The 25,562-nt window shown below is 36.4% G+C and overlaps 1 protein-coding gene across 1 annotated transcript; it reads right to left on the minus strand.

Annotated features, from left to right (window-relative positions):
• Nucleotides 1-5,919: 5,919 nt before the first annotated feature.
• LOC123522831 (uncharacterized) lies at nt 5,920-22,829 on the minus strand. The gene is made up of 3 exons (XM_045300294.2): nt 22,410-22,829; nt 20,827-21,021; nt 5,920-10,489 (listed from the first exon to the last, which is right to left on the minus strand). Exons 1-3 carry the CDS (start codon nt 22,753-22,755, stop codon nt 9,927-9,929), a joined length of 1,104 nt encoding a protein of 367 aa, XP_045156229.2. The 5' UTR covers nt 22,756-22,829; the 3' UTR covers nt 5,920-9,926.
• Nucleotides 22,830-25,562: the final 2,733 nt, after the last annotated feature.

Below are 25,562 nucleotides of genomic sequence, written 5' to 3' on the forward strand. Positions count from 1 at the left end.
AGTGCAAAGACACCCGAACGGTTTTTAATTAAAAAGGACAGAAGAAAATTTTTGCCTGATAAAGTTTTTTTTTGGGGAGGGGGTTTGGGGGGGTGGTGGGTGCCCCGTTGGGGGGTGAAACGCAAAAAAATAAAAGAATTTGGGTCTTTTTGGTTGGGGGGTGGGTGGGGGGGAAAGCAGAATGTGGGCTAAAAAAACTAATGAAAATTTTTTTGAGGTGGGGGGGGGGGGGGGGGGTCTTAAAATTTATCTTTAAATCAGGTGGGTTTTTTAAATAAAAAACAGAAGTTGGGAATTTTTTGAGTAATTTTTTAGTTTCCACTTGGGTTTTAACAAAAATTTTTTTTTCAATGATTTATGGTGATTTAGAATTTTTATATCACACTTTTTCAGAAATTAAAATTTAAGGTTTTTTCAAATTTCAAAGGCCCCAAAAATGATGTACAAACAACAAAAAATTCGAAGGGTTTTTTTGAAAAAATTATATGGATATGAGGACAAATTTGCCCTTTTAGCTTTAAAATTTTTGCCCCTTTCCCACTACATGGTTTATGAGCCTTGCATTTCGTGTCATCGCCACCAACCCCCCCTAAATAAAAAGTTTGTAGTCAATACCTTGTCCCTTTTTAATTTATGTCTGGACACAAATTGACATTTTTTAACCTTTTTAAGTTTATTTTTTGACTGGTTCCCCTTTGGGCCTTACGAGCGTTGAAGTCTTGAAATCTCACACCCCCATCTACCTTTATTCCAAGGTTTTTTGTGAATATCTGTAATGGTTATTAAGTTATGGAAATTGTTTCTCCGGGCACGAATTTTTGAAGGAAAAGACGCACAAGCCATCAAAATTTTTAAAGTCCGTTTCTTTAAAAAGGACAAAATTTTTAAAAAAAACTACAAATATTTAAACAAGAGGACCATTTTGGTCCTGATTTTGCTCACTGTCCCCCATGTTTTGAACAGAGTATGACTTTTTTTTTTTTGTTTTATTTGACAGTGGGGCCCAGTTTTTGACCTCATGTGATCCCGTTTTGAAATTGACCTTTGATATCTTTAAAAATTAAAAAATTTTGACCCAATTTTTATGAAGATCCATTCAAAAAAAAGGAAAATCTACAGGGTCAAAAGGTTTTTTCCCATTTTTTGGGCCTAATGCCTAGTTTTTTTAAGGCACGTGACCAAGTTTTTTAATCTGACCTAGATATCTTTAAGGTTTAACAAAAAACAAAAAAAAAATGGGCCTTTTTGAGGGGTACCAAGGTTTTTCTATTTTTAAAATTTTCTGACCCCATTTTTTTTTACCCCACGTGAACCCCGTTTCGAAAATTTAAAGTATCATCAAGGGATCCAAACAGACCCAAATTTTTATGAAGGGTCCTTTTAAAAAATATGGCCCCCTTTTTTAGGTTTAAAGGGTTTTTTTATTTTTTGACCTACTGACCTAGTTTTTCATCGCAGTTGACCCAGTTTCGAACTTGACCTAGATATCATCAAGATGAACATTGAGACCAACTTTCATACAGATCCCATGAAAAACATGGCCTCTAGAGAGGCCACAAGGTTTTTTAATTATCTAACATACTGACCTAGTTATTGAAGGCACGTGACCCAGTTTCAAACTTGACCTAGATATGGTGAACATTCTGACCAATTTTCCTGAAAAGCCATTCAAAAGTATGGCCTCTAGAGACGTCACGTTTTTCTATTTTTAGATCTACTGACCTTGTTTATGATCGAAGTTGACCCAGTTTCGAACTTGACCTAAATATCATCAAGATGAACATTCAGACCAACTTTCATACAGATCCCATGAAAAATATGGCCTCTAGAGAGGTCACAAGGTTTTTTTATTATTTGACCTACTGACCTAGTTTTTGAAGACACGTGATCCAGTTTCGAATCATCAAGGTGAACATTCTGACTAACTTTCATGAAGATCCATTGAAAAGTATGACCTCTAGAGAGGTCACAATGTTTTTTCTATTTTTAGACCTACTGACCTAGTTTTGGACCGCACGTGACCCAGTTTCAAACTTGACCTAGATATCATCAAAATGAACATTCTGACCAACTTTCATTAAGATCCCATGAAAAATGTGACCTCTAGAGTGGTCACAAGCAAAAGTTTACGGACGGACGCACGCACGCACGGACGACGGATGCTGCACGATCACAAAAGCTCACCTTGTCACCTTGTGACATGTGAGCTAAAAATGAAATGAAACAAGTGCTTTTAAAAGCATTCTTTGTTCACAGGTGATCTTTAGTGCAAGTATAACTGTAATACATTAAGAGTTCAGCAAAATATCAGTAGTAAAGTATATACATGTATAAACAAAATTGCATTAATTTCAATATTTGGTGTTTCATGAATTTCGATGACTTTGAAGCAAACAACTCATACAGAGAAATGTCTACATTTCATTCGAAGTGTCACAATGGTTCAATTGTCTCAAAAATACTAATGGTGACAGTAATTCCACAATGCTGATATTTATGTGCAATAACTTGTAGACGCGTGTAATCTTACTAGCTATCATGCATAAAGTATGTAAAAACTACAAGAACTGTTAGAGGACAGCAATGATAAATTGTTTCAACGCCTTTTCATTAAACAAGAGGACCATGATGGTCCTGAATCGCTCACCTCTTCCCACATGACCCAGTTTTGAGTATGACGTCGTTTTTTCTATTATTTGATATAGTGACCTAGTTTTTGAGCTCATGTGACCCAGTTTTGAACTTGACCTAGATATTATCAAGATAAAAATTCTGACCAATTTTCATGAAGATCCATTGAAAAATATGGTCTCTAGAGAGGTCACAAGGTTTTTCTATTATTTGACCTATTGACCTAGTTTTCGAAGGTACGTGACCCTGTTTTGAACTTTACCTAGATATCACCAAGGTGAACATTCTCACTAATTTTCATGAAGATCTCATGAAAAATATGGCCTCTAGAGAGGTCACAAGGTTTTTCTATTTTTATACCTACTGGCCTAGTTTTTGACCGCACATGACCCAGTTTCGAAACTGACCTAGATATCATCAAGGTGAACATTCAGATCAATTTTCATGAAGATCCATTGAAAAATATGGCCTCTAGAGAGGTCAAAAGATTTTTCTAATTTTAGACCTACTGACCTAGTTTTTGACCACAGTTGACCCAGTTTCAAACCTGACCTAGATATCATCAAGATGAATATTCAGAACAACTTTCATGCAGATCCCATGAAAAGTATGGCCTCTAGAGAGGTCACAAGGTTTTTTATTACTTGACCTACTGACCTTGTTTTTAGGGCACGTGACCCATTTTCAAACTTGACCTAGATATCATCAAGGTGATCATTCTGACCAATTTTCATGAAGATCCATTCAAGGGTATGGCCTCTAGAGAGGTCACAGGGTTTTTCTATTTCAAGACCTACTGACCTAGTTTTTGATCGCAGTTGACCCAGTTTCATTTTTGACCTATATATCATCAAGATAAACATTCAGACCAACTTTCATACAGATCCCATGAAAAATATGGCCTCTACAGAGGTCACAACGTTTGTTCATTATTTGACCTACTGACCTACTTTTTGATGGCACGTGACCCATTTTCGAACTTAACCTAGATATCATCAAGATGAACATTCTGACCAATTTTTATGGAGATCCATTCACAAGTATGGCCTCTAGAGAGGTCACAAGGTTTTTCTATTTTTAGACCTACTGACCTAGTTTTTGACCGCACATGACCCTGTTTCGAACTTGAGCTAGATATCATCAAGATGAACATTCAGACCAACTTTCATACAGATCCCATGAAAAATATGGCCTTTAAAGAGGTCACAAGGTTTTTCTATTATTTGACCTACTGACCTAGTTTTTGACGGCACGTGACCCACTTTCGAACTTGATCTAGATATCATCAAGATGAACATTCAGACCAAAATTCAATACAGATCCCATGAAAAATATGGCCTCTAGAGAGGTCACAAGGTTTTTCTATTATTTGACCTACTGACCTAGTTTTTGATGGCACGTGACCCACTTTCGAACTTGACCTAGATATCTTCAAGGTGAACATTCTGACCAATTTTCATGAAGATCTCATTAAATATATGGCCTCTAAGAGAGGTCACAAGGTTTTTCTATTTTTAGACCTACTGACATAGTTTTTGACCGCACGTGACCCAGTTTCGAACCTGACCTAGGTATCATCAAGATGAACATTCAGACCAACTTTCATACAGATCCCATGATAAATATGGCCTTTACAGAGCTCACAAGGTCTTTCTATTATTTGACCTACTGACCTAGTTTTTAAGGGCACGTGACCCAGTTTCGAACTTGACCTAGATATCATCAAGGTGAACGTTCTGACCAATTTTCATGATGACCTCATGAAATATATGGCCTCTAGCGAGGTCACAATGTTTTTCTATTTTTAGACCTACTGACCTAGTTTTTGAAGGCACGTGACCCAGTTTCGAACTTGACCTAGATATCATCAAGGTGAACATTCTGACCAATTTTCATGAAGATCTCGTAAAATATATGGCCTCTAGAGAGGTCACAAGGTTTTTCTATTTTTAGACCTACTGACCTAGTTTTTGAAGGCACGTGACCTAGTTTCGAACTTGACCTAGATATCATCAAGGTGAACATTCTGACCAACTTTCATAAAGATCCCATGAAAAATGTGACCTCTAGAGTGGTCACAAGGAAAAGTTTACGGACTGACGCACGCACGCACGGACGGACTGATGAACGGACGGACGACGGACGCTGCGCGATCACAAATGCTCACCTTGTCACTTTGTGACAGGTGAGCTAAAAAGTTTTATAAACAAGAGGTTCATGATGGTCCTGAATCGCTCACCTCTTCCTACATGACCCAGTTTTGAGTATGACGTCGTTTTTTCTATTATTTGACATAGTGACCTAGTTTTTTAGCTCATGTGACCCAGTTTTGAACTTGACCTAGATATTATCAAGATAAAAATTCTGACCAATTTTCATGAAGATCCATTGAAAAATATGGCCTTTACAGGGGTCACAAGGTTTTTCTATTATTTGACCTATTGACCTAGTTTTCGAAGGTACGTGACCCTGTTTTGAATTTTACCTAGATATCATCAAGGTGAACATTCTCACTAATTTTCATGAAGATCTCATGAAAAATATGGCCTCTAGAGAGATCACAAGGTTTTTCTATTTTTATACCTACTGGCCTAGTTTTTGACCGCACGTGACCCAGTTTCGAAACTGACCTAGATATCATCAAGGTGAACACTCAGATCAATTTTCATGAAGATCCATTGCAAAATATGGCCTCTAGAGAGGTCACAACTTTTTTTCATTATTTGACCTACTGACCTACTTTTTGAGGGCACGTGACCCACTTTCGAACTTGACCTAGATATCATCAAGATGAACATTCTGACCAATTTTTATGGAGAACCATTCACAAGTATGGCCTCTAGACAGGTCACAAGGTTTTTCTATTATTTGACCTACTGACCTAGTTTTTGACGGCACATGACCCACTTTCAAACTTGACCTAGATATCATCAAGAACATTCGGACCAATTTTCATACAGATCCCATGAAAAATATGGCCTCTAGAGAGGTCACAAGGTTTTTCTATTATTTGACCTACTGACTTAGTTTTTGACGGCACGTGACCCACTTTCGAACTTGACCTAGATATCATCAAGGTGAACATTCTGACCAATTTTCATGAAGATCTCATGAAATATATGGCCTCTAGAGAGGTCACAAGGTTTTTCTATTTTTAGACCTACTGACCTAGTTTTTGACCGCATGTGACCCAGTTTCGAACTTTACCTAGATATCATCAAGATGAACATTCAGACAAACTTTCATACAGATCCCATGAAAAATATGGCCTCTAGAGAGGTCACAAGGTTTTTCTATTATTTGACCTACTGACCTAGTTTTTGACGGCACGTGACCCAGTTTCGAAGCTGACCTAGATATCATCAAGGTGAACGTTCTGACCAATTTTCATGAAGATCTTGTGAAATATATGGCCTCTAGAGTGGTCACAAGCAAAAGTTTACGGACGGACGGACGCACGGACGGACGCACGGACTACGGACGCTGCGTGATCACAAAAGCTCACCTTGTCACTATGTGACAGGTGAGCTAAAAATGCAATGACACAAACAAGTACTAACGGAACAACATCATTTTATGACGCTAAATCTATAAAACAAGAAAAAGAATAATTACACAAACTAAACTAAACTAAACAAGAGCTGTGTCGGCGAGCTAGACCATAAACAAGAGCACCGCCTTGCGGGTGCTGACGCTCATCTGATTTTTTTTGTATAATAGAAATATTGTCCTACCCATGATTTTCTAAGTCTAAAAAGGGCCATTATTCTTGCAAAAAGCAGGATAGAGTTATGTTAAACTTTCTTGATGTACAGCCTCCGCTTATGATGGTGAAAAACTGTTAGCTTTGATCGTTTATGAGAAAAGCTGACTTAAACATAATACTCAACCAAGAAAACTGATTTTCTAAGTCCAAAAGGGGCAATAATTCTTGCAAAAAGCAAGATGGAGTTATGTTTCTTGATGTTCTGGGTCAGCTTATGATGGTGAACAAGTGTTGCAAGTTTCAAAGCAATAGTTTTGATAGTTTAAGAGAAAACATTGACCTAAACATAAAACTTAACCAAGAAATCTGATATTTTCTAAGTCCAAAAGGGGCCATAAATCTTGCAAAAAGCAGGATGGAGTTAAGGTTCTTGCTGTACATGGTCAGCTTAAGATGGTGAACAAGTGTGCAAGTTTTAAAGCAATAGCTTTGATAGTTTAGGAGAAAAGCTGACCTAAACATAAAACTTAACCAAGAAAATTGATTTTCTAAGTCCAAAAAGGGCAACAATTCTTGCAAAAAGCAGGATAGAGTTATGTTTCTTGATGTACAGGGTCAACTTATGATGGTGAACAAGTATTGCAAGTTTCAAAGCAATACCTTTGATAGTTTAGGAGAAAAGCTGACCTAAACATAAAACTTAACCAGGCAACACCGACGCCGATCAAGTGATGACAATAACTTTTTTTTTCCAAAAAATCAGATGAGCTAAAAAGGGCCATAACTGAGCAAAAGTCATTGTCTATTATTATTATTATTGTCCTAGTTATAAAGTCTTGTAAACACATGTAGACTATGATGGTAAACAAGTGGTCAAAGTTTCAAACCTATATGACAAACACGTTAGGCAAAATATGAACTGGTGTGAAAAATTTGACTGATTTCCAAGTCAAAAAATTCAGCCAAAATAGTAGACAGAGTTATGTAATCTTGCTTACAGATGGAGATCATGGCAATAAACAAGTGTTTAAAGCCACATGTCAAAAAATAGTTTTGATAAAATGGAGACTTGTACAAAACCAGTGTACCATATTCAAAGTCCAAAAAGGGCCATAATTCAGCCAAAATAGTTGACAGAGTTATGTAATCTTGCCTAAAGATGAAAATCATGATGATAAGCAATTGTTCAAAATTTCAAAGCCACATGTCAAATAATTTTGACAAAACCTGGACTTGTACGAAAACACCCAAATCAATTTCCATGTCGAAGAAGGGCCATAATTCAGCCAAAATATTTGGCAGAGTTATGCATTCATGCCTACAAATGGAAATCATGATAATTACCGGAAGCAAGTGTTCAAAGTTTCAAAGCCACATGTCAAATAATTTTGACAAAACATGTACTTGTACAAAAACTGACCAAAAAGGGCCATAATTCAGCCAAGTGTTGACAAGAGTTATGTAATCTTACCTAAGGTAGAGACTATCCGGTAATATAATAAACATGTTTTTAAAGTTCCAAAGCCGCATGTCAAATAGTTTCTTACAAAACATGGACTTGTACGAAATCTGAACCAATTTCCAAGTCCAAAAAGGGCCATAATGCAGCCAAAATATCTGACAGAGTTATGTATTCTTGCCTACAGGTAGAGACTGTTATAATAAACAAGTGTTTTAAGTTTGAAGTAAATATCTTTGATGGTACACAAGATATTACCATTTCATAAAAACTTTTACCAACACCGACGCCAGGTGAGTAGCCTAAGCTCTCCATATTCTTCTAATAGTCAAGTTAAAAACTACAAAGTCAAAACAAGAGCTGTCAGAGGACTTCTCTGCTCACCTGAGACAGGATGATGATCGCAAGCCAAAGTGTTTTACAAATAAGTTGTGGTTTGCTTTTAGCTACATGTGTTCTAGAAGAAGTTAGTGTACATGTATAAAGGATTTTGTAGCCCAAAAACCTAGATCTTAATGACTGTAACCCATATAAAGCCATTTTAGTGGTAGCTTGGCAAGTCACTGGTTGCTAAAGAAAATCATTGGAAGTGATGTTTCTCCTAACTCTAAAGAGACCTCTTCGCCTGATGGGTGTGGCCCCTGGGGCCACGATTTGAACAAACTTGGTACAGTACCACTAGACAATGTTACATATCAAATATCAAAGCTCTAGGGCTTGTACTTTTGGAGAAGAAGAATATTACAGCTTTTTTCATACAGAGTTTTGCGTGGAATGGAATTCTTCGAACAGTTTTGGTAGAGCTTCATGCAAGGAACGTCCTGCCAAATTTCACTGATACTGGTCCAATGATTTTAGAAGAGATGTCTTTCGAAGCAAAATGTTGACGGACGACGGACAATCATCCACGTTAAAAGTTCACCTTGGCACAAAATGTCAGGTGAGCTAACAAAACAAGATTACAGAATAGACAGAGCAGTCACAACAGTTCAACATGTTCCATACGTGCTCAAGCTAGCTAAAAATGTTCAATAGTAATATTTTTGTTTGAATGTACATGTCACTGTAAATTGTTCATCAATAACGTAACAATTAAACAAGCAGGTAGTTGTATCCTCTCTGAAAAACAAGTTTTGTAAACATTTTTCAGTTATTACTTATTATACAGCAATTCAAAAAGATGTTTTCAAACTGAACTGAGCAGGGTATTATGTGGATATTACTAGTACATGCAAATTCCCTGGTGTGTAGTACAACTTCTCAAGTACACTTCTTACATGACATCTACAATTCTCAGTAAGGGAACTGCATTTTTACCTTTTTGTTTCCATACATATAACAGTTATCAAATTTTAACCATGGTAATAAATTCCAACTGAAGCAGAATGCATATGAATTAAAGCAAACTGATTTTGACCTCCGTAGAATTCATTTTGTATGGGACTTATTATGTTATAATACCCCCGTGTCTGTCTGTCAGTCCGTCCGCCCGTTAGCAATTTTGTGTTCGCTCTCTAACTCTTGAACCCCTTGAAAGATTTCAAAGAAATTTGACACAAATGTTCATCGCATCGGGACTACTTGCAGAGCGCATTTTCCAGATGGCTCGCTTCAAGGTCGAGATAACACTCGGGGGTCAAAGGTCATATGCGTGCGCTTCGTGTCCACTCTGTAACTATTGACCCCCCTGGAAGGATTTCGAAGAACCTTGACACAAATGTTCTCCACATCAAGATGACATGCAGAGCAAGTGTTTTGTGTGGCTCACTCACACTTAGTGGCCAATAGTCATGAGTGTGTTTCATGTCTACTCTGTAACTCTTTAACTGCTTGAAAGATTGTAAAGAAACTTAGCATGTTCTGGATCTCTTACTTCAAGGTCAGGGTCACACTTTGGGGTCAAATGTCGTCGTTCTGTAACTAATGAACCCGTTGAAGGATTTCAAAGAAACTTGACATAAATGTTCACCACATTGAGACGATGTGCAAAGCGCGTGTTCTGGATGGCTAGCTACAAGGGTCAAGGTCACACAATGGTCATACCTTTGAGCGTATATTGCTCCACATTGCAGTGCTCTTGTTGTGACCTTTTTATTTAGAAGATACAAAAATGTAAACTCTAAGTACTGATTATGATCTAGGTACATGCCAAAATCCTTTTTGCCCTTTTTTGTCTACAGTAGCGCTCAAAGGAGGTAACATTGTAAGGACCTTTTTGCAGCCAAATAAATGCATTTCCTTCACATATATTTCACATTTCTTTTTCTCAGTAATAAATGGCTTGAAATTTGCAAAGTAACCTGCCTGTTTATAGACAGGACTAATCCCCGAACCAAACAAGGAGTAATTAATGGCAAGCCAGAGTGCTAAAATAGTTTGGTAAGGCAGCTCTTTCTCCTTTGTGAAACTGGCAAGTGGAAACTCTTTGCTTTCAAAGAGGAGGTCTGATTCATGATCATACAGAAATACTTTCAATTTTTCTCTAGAAACTGCAATTGTAGGAACAAGTCCTTTACTTCGAGTACAAGAAAATACAATAGTTTCCGCAATAAGCTGGTGTCGATACTTGTCCAGGTTATCTGTATCCAATTCAAAAGCTGATGTGCTACTACTGTCAGTTGCTTGCCATGCTACATCTATTGCCACATGACCCAAAAAGATGTCAATACTGCCATGCCAAACTTGCTTATTTCCTGAAAACAGAAAAAGTCAGATGATAGTTGATAAATCTCTCAAACGGAATATGGTAGAAATATCAATTTTGATATACTGAATAATGAATATTTTGACAATTCAAAAGATAAACGATTTCAAGACTGCTCTGCAGCCTCAGCTGTCGTTTCAAAATCAGAGTTAGATGTATGTTTCAATATTTATGCCCCCCTTAGGTGATGGGGTATATCTTGGTGTGGAGGTTTGTCATGAGTAACAGATGACCCCTGTTGACTTTAGTGTCAGTAAGTCAAAGTTAAAGGTCACAGTGACCGGGAATAGTAAAACTGTTTCTGGATGATAACTGGAGAAAGCTTGCGCTAGCATCTTGAAAATTTATGTAGTGGTTGCTCATGAACAGCAGATGACCTTGACTGATTTTGAGATCAAAGGTCACACAGTGCCCCGGGAAAGTAAAAGTTTTTTTTACGGTAACACAAGAACGGGTGGGCCTAGCATCTTGAAACTTGATGCAGAGGTTGGTCATGACCAGCTGATGACCCCTATTGATTTTGAGATCAGTAGGTCAAAAGTCAAGGCCCCCAGGTTTTTCATGGCCACATGAATTATTTTTAGGCTAACAACTTTTTTTAATGCCAAGAATTGTTGTTGTTCTTTTCATAGCCAAAAAAATTTTTTTAGGCCAAATGTACCTTTTTTGTTATGTAAAGGGGGATCATTTTAAAAAAAAGTGCACAACAGAGTAATAGTTCTTGTGCACATCTACTCCTCAACAACAATCTACCTGCATATAGGGCTGGGATGATTTCAAAATTTTGAGACCTGTTAATCATTTGTTTGAAACTGAATCAAACCAGTTAATCGGTCGCCATTTTGAAAATGCTGTTTTCTTTCCTGACAACCGTATCAAGGTACTTCCAGTAGCTGACTTTATTAGAAACTTACCAACTTTATCGTTTGCAAGCAGTGTGGCAATTAATAAGTCATATCTTGGTGTATTTTATTACCTCCCTATATAATTTATTAAATATATCACAACAGAAAAATCTGCGACTATTGATTATATTCAGTTGATGTGTTTTAGTAGAAATATACTGTGGGTCTATGTGCTGGTCAAAGAAATGTACAAGTCAAATGGTTTATCGCGGCCAGAAATTTGTACAAACCGGACAGAAGTTGCGAAATTGTCATTTGTGCAGGAAAGAAGCGTTTACCGTAATGTCCAGTACTGGATAGGTATAGTGACCATGCACGGACACAGCCAATTTTCCCAGAGGGGGGCCGATCCCCTGCCCCCCACCCCCCCCCCCACCCACCCTGGACATTTTGAAATTTAGCACTTCATTTTTTGCATTCTGGGACAGTTTTATGGACTAACGTGTTAAATTTGGGAAAATGATAAAATCAAGCTTTCTTGAAGGTAAAATTCTTAGTTTCTTTTAGATAAATAATATGAATTATGTCGGGGTCGTATGTAGCAGCAGCCGCATATACTTTACATGCAGTCCTAATGTTGCCTTTTTCGAAAAACGTTTTCTTTCCTTCTTGTCTTCTTTCCTTTTTTAAAGATTTTCCACAGCACAGTTGTCTGAACAGTGTACAAACTCATTACTGTTTTTTCGGGCAAGGGTGGAAAAAAGTGGTAAACAATGAAAGCAGTAACAGTTTTATTAAAAAAAAATAAACAATGAGACAAACATTTCCAACATCTTTGGACGGTTCAAAAATCCCATGTTAAACATACGATAAAGCCCGAAACGCGTGAAAATGTTCCGAATGTAAATCGGGTGAAATAGACGCTCGTATAGTTAGATTATGCGTCTATATTGATTAAACTGGGCGAGTCTACTTACTTATTACTTGAGGATGAAAAAAACTTTGCTCTTAAACAAGGGTGGCGGTTGAACTACTAAAAGTACAACAACAGTTAATTCACAACAAATCGTACGGTATGTTTTTATAATCAGTAGAAGCTAGTCGTATTTACGCTAATGAGACCTGTTTCACCCATAAGTAAAGAATTCACAGGTCCATCATGAAATATTTTCCCCAGCTTGCAAATACTTGTCCTATTCAATATGATCGCGGCCTCGATCAATAAAGATAAAGTACGACTCTCAATTTTTTTTGACTGAGAGTGATTATCGGTTTTGCAAAATTGAAACAGGTTTCACCTAGTAATCGAATCAGATCCGATTAACCAAGTAATCGTCCCAGTCCTACCCGTATATGGAGTTTAGTCTCAATAACTCAAGTCTTTTCCAGTTATGCTCTGTATATAAAAAAACAAGAGGGCGAAGATGGCCCTAGGTGGCTCACCTGAGAAATACACCATAACCGTGTAAACGTGTTTGACTGAATGATTTCATGGAAACAAGTATTCTGGCCAATTTTCATTAGGATCGGGCCAAAAATGAGGTCTCTTGAGTTTAAACCCCAGATGACCCGCATTCGAACTCAAACTAGATTTCATCAGGACAATCATTCTGACCAAATTACATGAAGATCAATTGAAAAAATACAGCCTCTAACGCATATACAAGCTTTATGTTGACAGATGACAGACAGACGCCGGACACTACTCAGGTGAGCTAAAAAAAAAAAAGATAAAGAATTTCTACTAGTTGTCCAGTATCCGGACAAGCAGTTTTTACTCCTAAGTTAGGCTGGTTATCTGGAAGTTAATTTCTTTGTATACATAACATTTTTATGTAAGAGTTCATCTTGATAATTTAAGAGTTGTAACAATGTAAAAGCAGCAGTTCTAATTTATATTTATTTTTATATTCTGCACTACTTCCTGGGCAACAGAAAATCTGACTGTTTACCTCATAATGTTAAAAATCGTATGAACATTATAAAACATCATTATAGAACATTTATACTAGTATAATGCACTGTTCTAGTAATAACAAGAGGGCCAAGATGGCCCTACGTCGCTCACCTGAGAAACACACCATAACAGTGTAAACATGTTTGACCTAGTGATTTCATGGAAAAAAAATATTCTGACCAATTATCAATAAAATTGGAGCAAAAACCCTAAGTATAAACAAGTATTATCTTTGATTTGACCTAGTGACCTAGTTTTTGATCCCAGATGACCCATATTCGAACCTGACCTAGACTTCATCAAGGCAATCATTCTGACCAAATTTCATGAAGATCAATTGAAAAATACAGCCTCTATCGCATACACAAGGTTTTTATTTGAATTGACCTAGTGACCTAGTTTTTGACCCCAGACAACCCATATTCAAACTTGACCTAGATTTCACCAAGGCAATCATTCTGACTAAATTTTATGAAATTCCAGTGTAAAATGCAGCACCTACTGCATACACAAGGTTTTTGCCTTGATTTGACCTAGTGACCTAGTTTTTGAACTCAGATGACCCATATTCAAAACTGACCTAGATTTCATCAAGGCTATCATTCTGACAAAATTTTATGAATATCAGTTGAAAAATACAGCCTCTATCACATACACAAGGTTTTCCTTTGACTTAACCTAGTGACCTACTTTTTGACCCCAGATGACCCATAATCAAACTCAACCTAGATTTCATCAAGGCAATTATTGTGACCAAATTTCATGAAGATCAAATGAAAAATACAGCCTCTATCACATACACAAGTATTTTCTTTGATTTGACCTAGTGACCTACTTTTTGACCTAATATGACTCATATTCAAACTTGACCTAGATTTCATCAAGGCAATCATTCTGACTTAATTTCATGAAGATCAATTGAACAAGAGCTGTCCATAAGACAGCCAAGCTCGACTATTCGAAATATTGTCCCAGAAGCAGGAAAATATTACCCAAAAAGATTAAATATCAAAAGAGTTTTAAGTTCAAAAGGGGGCATAATTTGACCAAAATGCATATCAGTTATGGGACTTGCTGCTATCAACTAGTTTTATAACCCCGAAGGCACATGTGAAGTTTCAATTCAATATCTGCATTAGTTTTGGAGATAGAAACTCGCATGTAAAACTTTAACCAGAATTTTCAAAGTCCAAAAGGGGGCATAATTTGCCCAAAATACATGCCAGAGTTATGGGACTTGACCCAGTGAGGTTGGTAATTGATCTAGAAAAAGAAAAAATAAGTTTCAAATCTATATGCCTTTTAGTAATTGCTGTATGTACTTGCACGCAAAACTTTAACCAGGATTTTCTAAGTCCAAAAAGGGGAATAATTTGCTCAAAATACATGTAAGAGTTATGGGACTTGATCAAGTGAGGTTAGTTATTGATCTAGAAAAAGAAAAAATAAGTTTCAAATCTATATGCCTTTTAGTAATAGCTGTATGTACTTGCACGCAAAACTTTAACCAGAATTTGCTAAGTCCAAAAGGGGGCATAATTTGGCCAAAATGAAGGTCAGAGTTATGGGACTTGCTGCTATCAACTAATTTTATAACCCCGAAGACACATGTGAAGTTTCAAATCAATATCTGCATTAGTTTTGGAGATAGTAACTTGCATGTAAAACTTTAACCAAAATTTTCTAAGTCCAAAAGGGGGCATAATTTACTCAAAATACATGTCAGAGTTATGGGACTTGACCTAGTGAGGTTGGTAATTGATCTAGAAAAAGAAAAATAAGTTTCAAATCTATATGCCTTTTAGAAATAGCTGTATGTACTTGCACGCAAAACTTTAACCAGAATTTTCTAAGTCCAAAAGGGGGCATAATTTGGCCAAAATGAAGGTCAGAGTTATGGGACTTGCTGCTATCAACTAGTTTTATAACCCCGAAGACACATGTGAAGTTTCAAATCAATATCTGCATTAGTTTTGGAGATAGAACTTGCATGTAAAACTTTAACCAAAATTTTCTAAGTCCAAAAGGGGGCATAATTTGCTCAAAATACATGTCAGAGTTATGGGACTTGATCCAGAGAGGTTGGTAATTGACCTAGAAAAAGAAAAAATAAGTTTCAAAGCTATATGCCTTTAATTGATGGCTGTATGTACTTGCATGCAAAAACTTAACCAAGGTGTGACGCCAACGCCGACGCCAGGGTGAGTAGAATAGCTAGACTATTCTTCGAATAGTCGAGCTAAAAATATAGCCTCTATCGCATACACAAAGTTTTTCTTTGATTTGACCTAAAGACCTACTTTTTGAGCCCAGATGACCCATATTCAAAATTGAACTAGATTTCATCAATGCAATCATTTTGACTAAATTTCATGAAGATCAATTGAAAAATACAGCCTCTATCGGATACACAACGTTTTTCTTTAATCTTACCTGGTGACCTAATTTTTGATCCAGATGACCCATATCTGAACTTGACCTAGATTTCATCTAGGCAATCATTCTAACCAAAATTCATGAAAATTAATTGAAAACTACAGCCTCTAACACATACACAAGGTTTTTCTCTGATTTTACCTAGTGACCTAGTTTTTACCCCAGATGAACTCAAACTGAATTTCATCAAAGTAATTATTGTGACCAAAATTCATGAAAATAAATTGAAAAATACAGCCTCTATCGCATACACAAGGTTTTTCTTTGATTTGACCTAGTGACCTAGTTTTTGACCCCAGATGACCTACTTTCGAACTCGGCCTAGATTTTATCAAGGTAATCATTCTGACAAAATTTCATGAAGATCAGTTGAAAATACAGACTCTCGCATACACAAGCTAAATGTTGACAGACAGACTACAGACGACGGACATTGAGCGATCACAAAAACTCACCTAAGCATTGCTCAGGTGAGCTAAAAACACCCAGTTTGTATAGAACTTAGAAGGTACGAGAAGACATTGTATAATACAACAATAGGACTTCACTTTTAACTAAATGTCACAATGTATAGAGAGGATTTCACATAATTATAACAAGACCTAGAACACGAAATGCCCCCCTTTGATGCATTCAGTAATAGCACAATGAACAGAAATTATTTGGACACTACACAAAAGTTCTACTGTTCTAGGTCAATGTGACCTTGACCTTTGACCTACTGACCTCTAAATAAATAGGGGTCATTGCCGGTCATGACCAACCTCCCTATCAACTTTCATGATCAAGGCCCAAGCATTCTCAAGTAATTGTCCAGAAACAGTTTACTGTTCCGTGTCATTGTGACCTTGACCTATGGCCTACTGGCTTCCAAATCAAAAGCGGTCATCTGTTGGTCATGACCAACCTCCCTATCAACTTTCATGATCCTAGGCTCAAGAGTTTTTGAGTCATTATCCAGAAACCGTTCTGGTCAGTGTGACCTTGACCTTTAACCTACTTACCTCAAAGTCAATAGAGGTCACCTGCTGATCATGATCAACTTCCCTATCAAGTTTTGTGATCCTAGGCCCAAGCATTCTCAAGTTACCATCAAGAAATAGTTTAACTGTTTGGACCACTGTGACCTTGACCTTTTACCTACTGACCTCAGAATCAATAGTGGTAATCTGCTGGTCATGATAGACCTCCCTATAAACTTTCATGATTCTAGGCCCAAGCATTATTGAGTTATCATCCGGAAACAGTTTTACTGTTCTGGGCCACTGTGACCTTGACCTTTGACCTACTGATATCAAAATCAATAAGGGTCATCTGCTGGTCATGACCAACCTCCCTATCACCTTTCATGATTAGATATGGCCCAAAAGCTTTTTAACTTCTTGGAGACCATAAGTTACATAAAGTTACCAAAGACATAGAGTGGTAACAAATAGGGAGCTTTGTGCAGAGGTGCTGTTTTTGGGCCATATATGTCCATGATCCTAGGCCCAAGTGTTCTTCAGTTACCATCCAGAAACCGTTTTAACTGTTCCGGATCAGTGTGACCTTGATCTTTGACCTACTGACCTCAAAATCAATAGGGGTCGTCTGCTGGTCATGACCAACCTCCCTGTCAGCTTTAATGATCCTAGGCCCAAGCATTCTTGAGCTATCATCCAGAAACCATTTAACTGTTTTGGGGCTATTGTGATCATGACCTTTGACCTACTGATCTCGAAATCAATAGAGGTCATCTGCTGGTCATGACCAACTTCCCTATCAACTTTCATGATCCTACATACAGACTGACTGACATCTGCAAAATAATATAACCCTTCTTCTTCGAAAGGGGGCTTACCTAATGTCACATTGTATGAATATAGAAATTGGCCGTGATTGAAATAAATTTGGAGGCAATTTTATAATAAAATAAAGAAATAACGTAAGACTGATACATTAAGATCATGCTGAAGAAGGTTTTAGTCTGCACTCGATAAAATTATCGGCTTTTCACGCCGATTGAAAATTTTGAAAATGGCGGCGGCTTGCAATATTGATAAATAACGCTACGATTGGTTGAAGTTTGACAGGCAAGTAGGCGGAGTTAACCAGGGATTTATCGATAATTGACATCGGTTTTACAACATTAATTAATTAAACAAACAGATTACAACTCGGCGATTCGGATACGCCCGCAGGCGATAATTAACTTCACAGCGACTAGGTAGGATGATCCTTGGTGTCATTAAAAAAATGTCTCGGCCCGATCTTTGCTTTGTTGTCGCCAGAAACTTTCGCCAACTGATCCAAATTAGCGCCAGAATTTGTAAATCGGCGCATTTGGCGCCATTGGCGACCGACAGCGCGACCCCTGAATAGGATTTCACAATGTAACTATATTGTATGAAAAGGATATCACATATAACTAAAGGTACATTTTGTAATTATTTTAATTAGTAAAGCACAAACAGGTACATAATGTAAGAAAAAATTTTGCAACTTTTTATTGAGAAACAAGAGCTGTAACTAACGTTGACAAATGCCCCCGCAGCACCTTGACCTTTGACCTGGTGACCTTCACCTTTGTCCTGTTGACCCAAAAGTCAATAGGGGTTGTGTACTCAATAAGTACTATTAGCATATGAAAGTTGAAGGTCCTGGGTGCAGTGGTTCGCGAGTAAAGTGCCTCCATGCAAAAAGTTAACATTGGCCCCTGTCACCTTGACCTTTGACCTGGTGACCCCAAAGTCATTAGGGGTCATGTACTCAATAAGTACTATCAGCATGTGAAGTTTGAAGGTCCTGGGTGCAGTGGTTCGCAAGTAAAGTGCCTTCATGCAAAAAGTTAACATTAGCCCCTGTCACCTTGACCTTCGACCTGGTGACCCAAAGTCAGTAGGGGTCGTGTACTCAATAAGTACTATCAGCATGTGAAGTTTGAAGGTCCTGGGTGCAGTGGTTCGCAAGTAAAGTGCCTTCATGCAAAAAGTTAACATTGGTCCCTGTGACCTTGAACTTTGACCTGGTGACCCCTAAATCAGTAGGGGTCGTGTACTCGATAAGTACTATCAGCATGTGAAGTTTGAAGGTCCTGGATGCAGTGGTTTGTGAGTAAAGTGCCTTCATGCAAAAAGTTAACGTTGTGACGAATGAATGAACTAACGGATGCACAGTTGAAAACTAATATGCCTCCCTTTGGGGGCATAAAAATATGATACTGTTATTTGCTTGTTTGTGTCACTTTGGAGTCAAATTAACAATCAATTTTATGCAATTAAATCACCTTGACAAAACTATTACCTACACTTGCTCAACTCTGAATTAGAGCTTTGCCAGTAAAAACTTTATAAAACTTTAACAAAAAAAAAAACTTCAATTTGACCTTTGACCTCCAACTGTGACCTTGATCTTTGAGATAGGAACATGGGATTTACACATGACACTCATTCTCATTGAGGTTAACATCCAAATATAAACAAGATTGGTCCATGCATGTCAAAGTTATGGTCCGGACAAAATCGGATGGCCGTACGCACATACACCGACCCGCCAGAAGTGACGATTATATCTAGCTCACTGCGAGCGGGCTCGACAACTCGACAAAAATGGGAATAACTCTGTCAAAATTCAAATCAGAATTATGGTGACTGTCTCTCCTGGTGTAGACCTTGATAATTAATAACTATTTTCAGTTTCAAGACAAAAGCTTTGATAGTAACAGAGATATCTGACTTTATCAAAAACTTCAACAAACGGCGACTCCGGGGCGAGTGCAATAGCTCTACTTTTTCTCGAAATGTCAAGATAAAAATTGATATTGGATGTGGTAAAATAAATCTTTAATATCAAGATGAACTCTTAATACAAAGAAACTGATTTCCTGACGACCAGCCTAACATACGAGTAAAAGCTGCTCGTCATGTTATCCGACAACTAGAAAAAATTCTAGTTGTCCCGTTACCGTACAAGCAGCCACTTTCAAATACTATATTCTGCCACTTTACAACTTAACATGTGGGAGTAATAAGAGTGGACTGCAAGGGCAATAATCAAGTTTGTTAAGCTGAAGTTACTCAACATCACAGTAAACTAGACCTATCACTAAATGTGATTAATATCTCTCAAAGAGTGCTTTATCAACTGAAGAAGTTAGTAGTTATAGAATACCTTGCAAAAGACTGAAATAGAGATATGGTTCTTGGCAATAAATTTGTAATTTATCAAGACAGAGTTATGGTTCTTGTACACAGCACTTCATCTCATTGTAGTACTGACTATTGTATAAAGATGTATTGAATTCCAACCGGTAGTTTTCAAGTTATGCTCCAGACAAGGAAAGGCAACAAAGGGCAATAACTCTGTAACTGCTTAATAAGAGACTGGAAAGAGTTATGGTTCTTGTACGCTGCACTTCATCTCATTATGCTTGAAATTGTATGAAGTTGTGTTGGATTCTAACCAGTAGTTTTCAAGTTACGCTCCGGACAAGGAAAAGTAACTAAAGGGCAATAACTCTGTAATTACTCAAAATATGGTTCTTCTGCACTGCAAATCCTCTAAATGTGCTTGACCACTGTATGAAGTTTTATTGAATTCCAACCAGTAGTTTTTATGGTATGCTCCAGACAAGAGAAAATGTAACGGACAAACCGACAAACCACCAGGTGACTCCTGTATTATAACCCCGCTGAACTTCGTTTATCTCTAGCACAACTAAAATGTACCATCCATGCTAAACATATCACAAAAGTTGGAAATTAAAGCACTAAAATCTCTTTAATAGTTTGTGAAACAAATTTAGTACCTTCTACATGCTCTGTTAAAATATACATTTGTTTGTCAAGGTTAATGCCACTGAAAAAATTCTAACTAATATGCGAAAAACTGTGGAAGTAGTACTGGCACAAGAAGGAACAAAGTTCAACAAACAGAAAGGTAGTCCTTCACATTGCCTAAGTGACTCTTCTACATGACACTATAGTTTATACCTCCAAAAAATTAGTTTTATGGGAAAATACTATTCAATTTCAAGCATTTCATGTCATGTGTGTGAGTGTGTGGGCCTTTATTGTACAACCAGTAAAAGAGATTTATAATCCAACTCACCCATACTCGTGTCTCCGTACTCCAAGTCATTTCCACAACCACAAATGCATACACTGACTTTCTCATAACCAGTATCACTCATTCTCATATCCTGGACTACTGCAAGTTGTTTTGCTATGTGTGTTCCAAATATTCCAGCCCATTCAACTTCTCTTAAATTCTTTTCTGAATACTTCTGTAGTATTTTGCTTGTTTCTGTAAAAGAAAACTAGAAGGCCTACATGTATATCAATGGAATTATTCTTCTCTGACACCTAAGTGTTACATCCCATGATACTCAACTTTTGGTTTATACCATGGTTTTTCATCCTTACTGTAGATAACCATGTATAATGCACAGTTTTTGACCCCCTGGACCACCCCCGAATCATGGGTGCACATTATACACAGGTATAGATGATTTTCAAACTTCAAAACAAGTTTTATTTCCGATGTTCACCACTTTGGTAAAGGGAAACTTCTCTCCATGCTAACTGTCACCGCTAAAATCTAAGATTGCCGTTACGTTCCGTAAAAGAACAAAATTAATAATGGTTTATTTTTCTTTCAAACAAAATTAATTTCATATAAATTTAAAAGTATTTTGATGAAAGAAATGTTAATAAATCACAAAAATTATGGTACTAATTAAAAATCGAGAATTATCTTTAACCGAGATCAGACTGTGAACAACAAAACTGACAGGAGTTGACACGCTAATTGCCGGTAATTACTGGCTATTTGATCATAACAAAAAGACTATCACACCTTTTGTTATCGGTTTGAATTGAGAAGCTCATGTCATTTTGAAAGATACCATTCCGAAATATTGATTCAGCTGTTATTTATTTCTTCAAAATAGTTAATTAGAAAATTCAAAAGGTAAAACAAATGTAAACTCTACATGTACTTTGGTTTTCCATCCACCTCAAAATTGACCAAAAATGTTTTTTTCCCAGGATTTTGGGCTGGAATTGGGGGTTCTCATTATATACAAGTGCGCATTATACATGGGAATCTACGATATAACATTAACAGAGGCCTATATTAGAAAAAAAGAATGGGGGACAAAATTGATCGGTTCACCGGTCGGTGATTTGACGCGGTACATACTTCACCGCAGTTGGGCGGTTGTTTACATAGACTCATAGGTCAGGATTTCAGCTAACATAATATTATATATGTTTCGATTCGAAACTATCATATCTTTTACATATTTACTGATAGAAACAAGCAAGATTATCAGGTATCCATCTGTATTTATTATATACTGTATTACAAGTAGAGTGCAGAAAAATGTCAAAATTTGGTGTTAAATGCAAACTTCATGAAACTCGATTTCCATTTGGTTTTTGGTACATTTTGGTCCGACGTTACAGTTTCACCGTCACAATATAAAACAAACTGTAATACATCGGATTAGTTCGACTAACCTCCAAGTGTCTGTGATTTCCAGGCATCCAAGATAAGTCTAGAGTGTCAAAATTAGGCTTTAACTTTACTTCCATACATAGAGTATTTAACTATGCATCTTCATTAAACAGTAATTGTTAGACTCATGGTAACTGGTTTGCCTGTATATGAGAGCTACTAAAATAACTTACCTTCATAATTATCTAGAAATTTTGCCAATCTGTCAAATGATTTCAGTAGTGCCGTACTGCTTTGTTTCTTATGTTCAGGTAAAGTGCCTGTATCTAGAAACTGTGTAAGAATTGTAACGTCAAACAAATCTGCGAAATAAACTATTGGGTTCCTTCCTGTGCTGTCTACATCTACACTTCTTTCAGCTACACACCAAGCATCAGAAAAATTGCACGGACTGTCGCCGTTGCAAGAAATGATTCGAAGAAAACACACAAGAGAACTGAACTCATTAAGTGACTCAACTGTATTACGAATAGCATCTTTGTGCTTATTTAATTGTGTATGAACAGATTTAATGTCCATGTTTGCCGATATGAATAACAACACAAAAACATTTGACGTTTTCGCGGAATATTCCGATTGGGCAGGAACAGGAAATGCGCCATCCTGCGTGCGCAACAGAACAGAACAGAACACATTTACTTCAAGGCTTAACACCACTAAATCTGGCTGATCTTTATTTCATATAAAATTCACTTACTTTATAACGTTTCTTTTTTTTACATTTTCTAGCATATCAGATTTTTTGAAACTTATATTCCCATAGAAAACTATATCTCTACTTTAGAAAAACAAAAAGAAAAGGGGGTGTAAACTTTTATATAAGAAAACTACAGATCGTTAAATACAACCCGCTGAATTTACTCTTTTCCGCTACTTTCAATTTCTTTTTTCGAGACATTCAATTCTCATGCCACCATTTTTACCTAGCATGCGATAGGAACATGCTGATATTGAAAGAATGCAAAGTGATACATACTGAAACGCGGCAGAGTAAAAGAAAACACGATGTCATTGATAAAGGGCATGACGAAAGTGAGAAAATTTAGCACTATTTACATTTGGACTACTTGTACGGAGGCTTATATTTGATTTGGTAGTGATCTGCCTCCAGTATGCCTTTAGTGGCATAACAAAAGTACGAGACAATATAAATTTGAATTAAGTTACATTCTCACATCTTACCCGTCTCCAGATTTGCCATGGTAATAAGGTTTTTGCCAGAGAATTCCATGGAGTTCTGTGGCAATTAGCATGGAAATCCGTGGAATATTGAAATTTTTCATGGACATTGAATGTAACAGTAAGTTTGCCATGGATTTCCACGGATTACAGTTGAAATATTGATCAATTTCCATGGAAACAGGAGCTTTTGCCATGGAAAGTTGGACTTAGTAAAATTTTGGGATGGAAAATAGCATAGAAAATAACTTAGAAAATTTTTGTGATGGAAATTGATTGAAACTGTGGACTTAGAATTTTTGGGAGGTATTTCTTTTGAACATATAATATTTAAATGGATTAGTATGTTTTTTGACCAATAACTACAATTAACTTACTTAGATAGGTAACAAAACTAATGGAATTACAGTAAAACCTGTCTTAAGAAGCCAGCCAAGGCAGTAGGAAAAAGTGGCTACTTATGGCAGGTAATTTATAACATGAATGACCATTTCGGGAAATGAGACACTGGCTGCTTAAGACAGGTTGGCTGTTTAATAGTGATGACTGCTAAAGCAGGTTTTACTGTAAAACATTTATTGTAATGCAACTTGTCATATTAACTCTCCTTGCAGATTGATTCATTTTGAACTAATCTTTAAAAAATTATTGACTTTTTCTCCTAGAATAACACCAAAAAGAACAGCACTGACAGTAGTTGCATAAAGAATATTACAATTCTTTTCAAAAAAAATCATTGAAAGTTACCTGGCCAAGGGATTCTTAGTTAATCAAGTAATAAATTATTTGGGTATTTTAATCTTCTGTAGTGTATCTGTTGCTAATGTCTCACAACAGGAGATTATCCCAGACTGCATGATAAGATCTTGTCTGCTTTATATTTAGAAACTCATAACAAGAGATAAACCAATGAAAATAAAGTCTGTGAACTACTTCTGGGGCTGTACATGTACCTCAAAAAGTAATCCTGAACTTTTTTCTGTTTAATATCAGGGTAAACTTAAAAAAATAATGAGTATGTTAATGGAATAAAATCATCCCCTTGTACAAAAATATTTTTAACATCCTAGATGTATCCTCCAGTAGCAGACTGTAAATGACACATTTGCCCAAGAATATCAAAATTTCGAATCTACACAGGAAGCTCTTTGTTTGAGACCAGGATGGAGTTTTTTTTTTTTTTTTTTTGCCAAGTTCTATTAAGCAGCTGCAATTTCTAGTATATCATGCTTTCAATTTACGAAAAGGAAAATTGGACACTTTTTAAATGAAATTATTCAATGGGGTCAATAAAATTTAAGCCAGTAGAGTTATCTCCACAGGTGGCACTGCTGTATTACAGGGTAAACATGCTACCAGTCAGCTGACCACTGTTTACTAAGTAAATTCAGAGAATTATAATATGTGTTTTTAACCTGTTATTAAATTGGTTTATTGGTGTTGCACACATTTATGTTAAGGTAATGAAAATATGTTTTTAGTAGAAAGAATTGTTTATGAATTATTTACTTGTTATTAATTGATGATTATGCTCTTTATTGAAAGTGTTTAACATTGTTTCAAAAATTTAGCAATAATACACATATTAAGCAGCTATTTGTTATTTAGGTACTATTACTTTTGAATTCTGATATATTCAACTTCATAGTTATTTTCAATATTAATATGATTTTTAGATTTACAAAAACAGATAGAATCTTTCAGTGAAGCTAAATGACTCCAACATTAAATTATTAAGGAGCCTACTTATGAAAATCTATGTCTAACATTTACTCTTTTCAACACTATATAAACTGGAATGTATAAGTAAATGAAAATTGGTTATAATGTACAGATGTATGTGTTCATTTTAGAGGAGTCTTACAGAATACTAGTACATATATATTTATGATGTTCAGGGAGATTATTTTAGAAAAAGATATTTTTGTTAATGTAATATCAAACTTTCGACGAAATTAAATAAAATAAAAAGTTAACATTATACACTTAAATTGTATTACACAATTTGTATGTTTTAAATGTGTGCAAAAATTCAAAAACAATATTTTTATATACTCTTATCGAAGAGTTAAGTTAGAAATTTTGTTAAATGTGCAGGTATTTATGCTGATTAATGTAACCCTCAATTTGCCACATCTGGAAGAAGC

This window comes from Mercenaria mercenaria, chromosome 8 (genome assembly GCF_021730395.1).
Source record: "Mercenaria mercenaria strain notata chromosome 8, MADL_Memer_1, whole genome shotgun sequence".
Classification (NCBI taxonomy): Eukaryota; Metazoa; Mollusca; class Bivalvia; order Venerida; family Veneridae; genus Mercenaria; species Mercenaria mercenaria.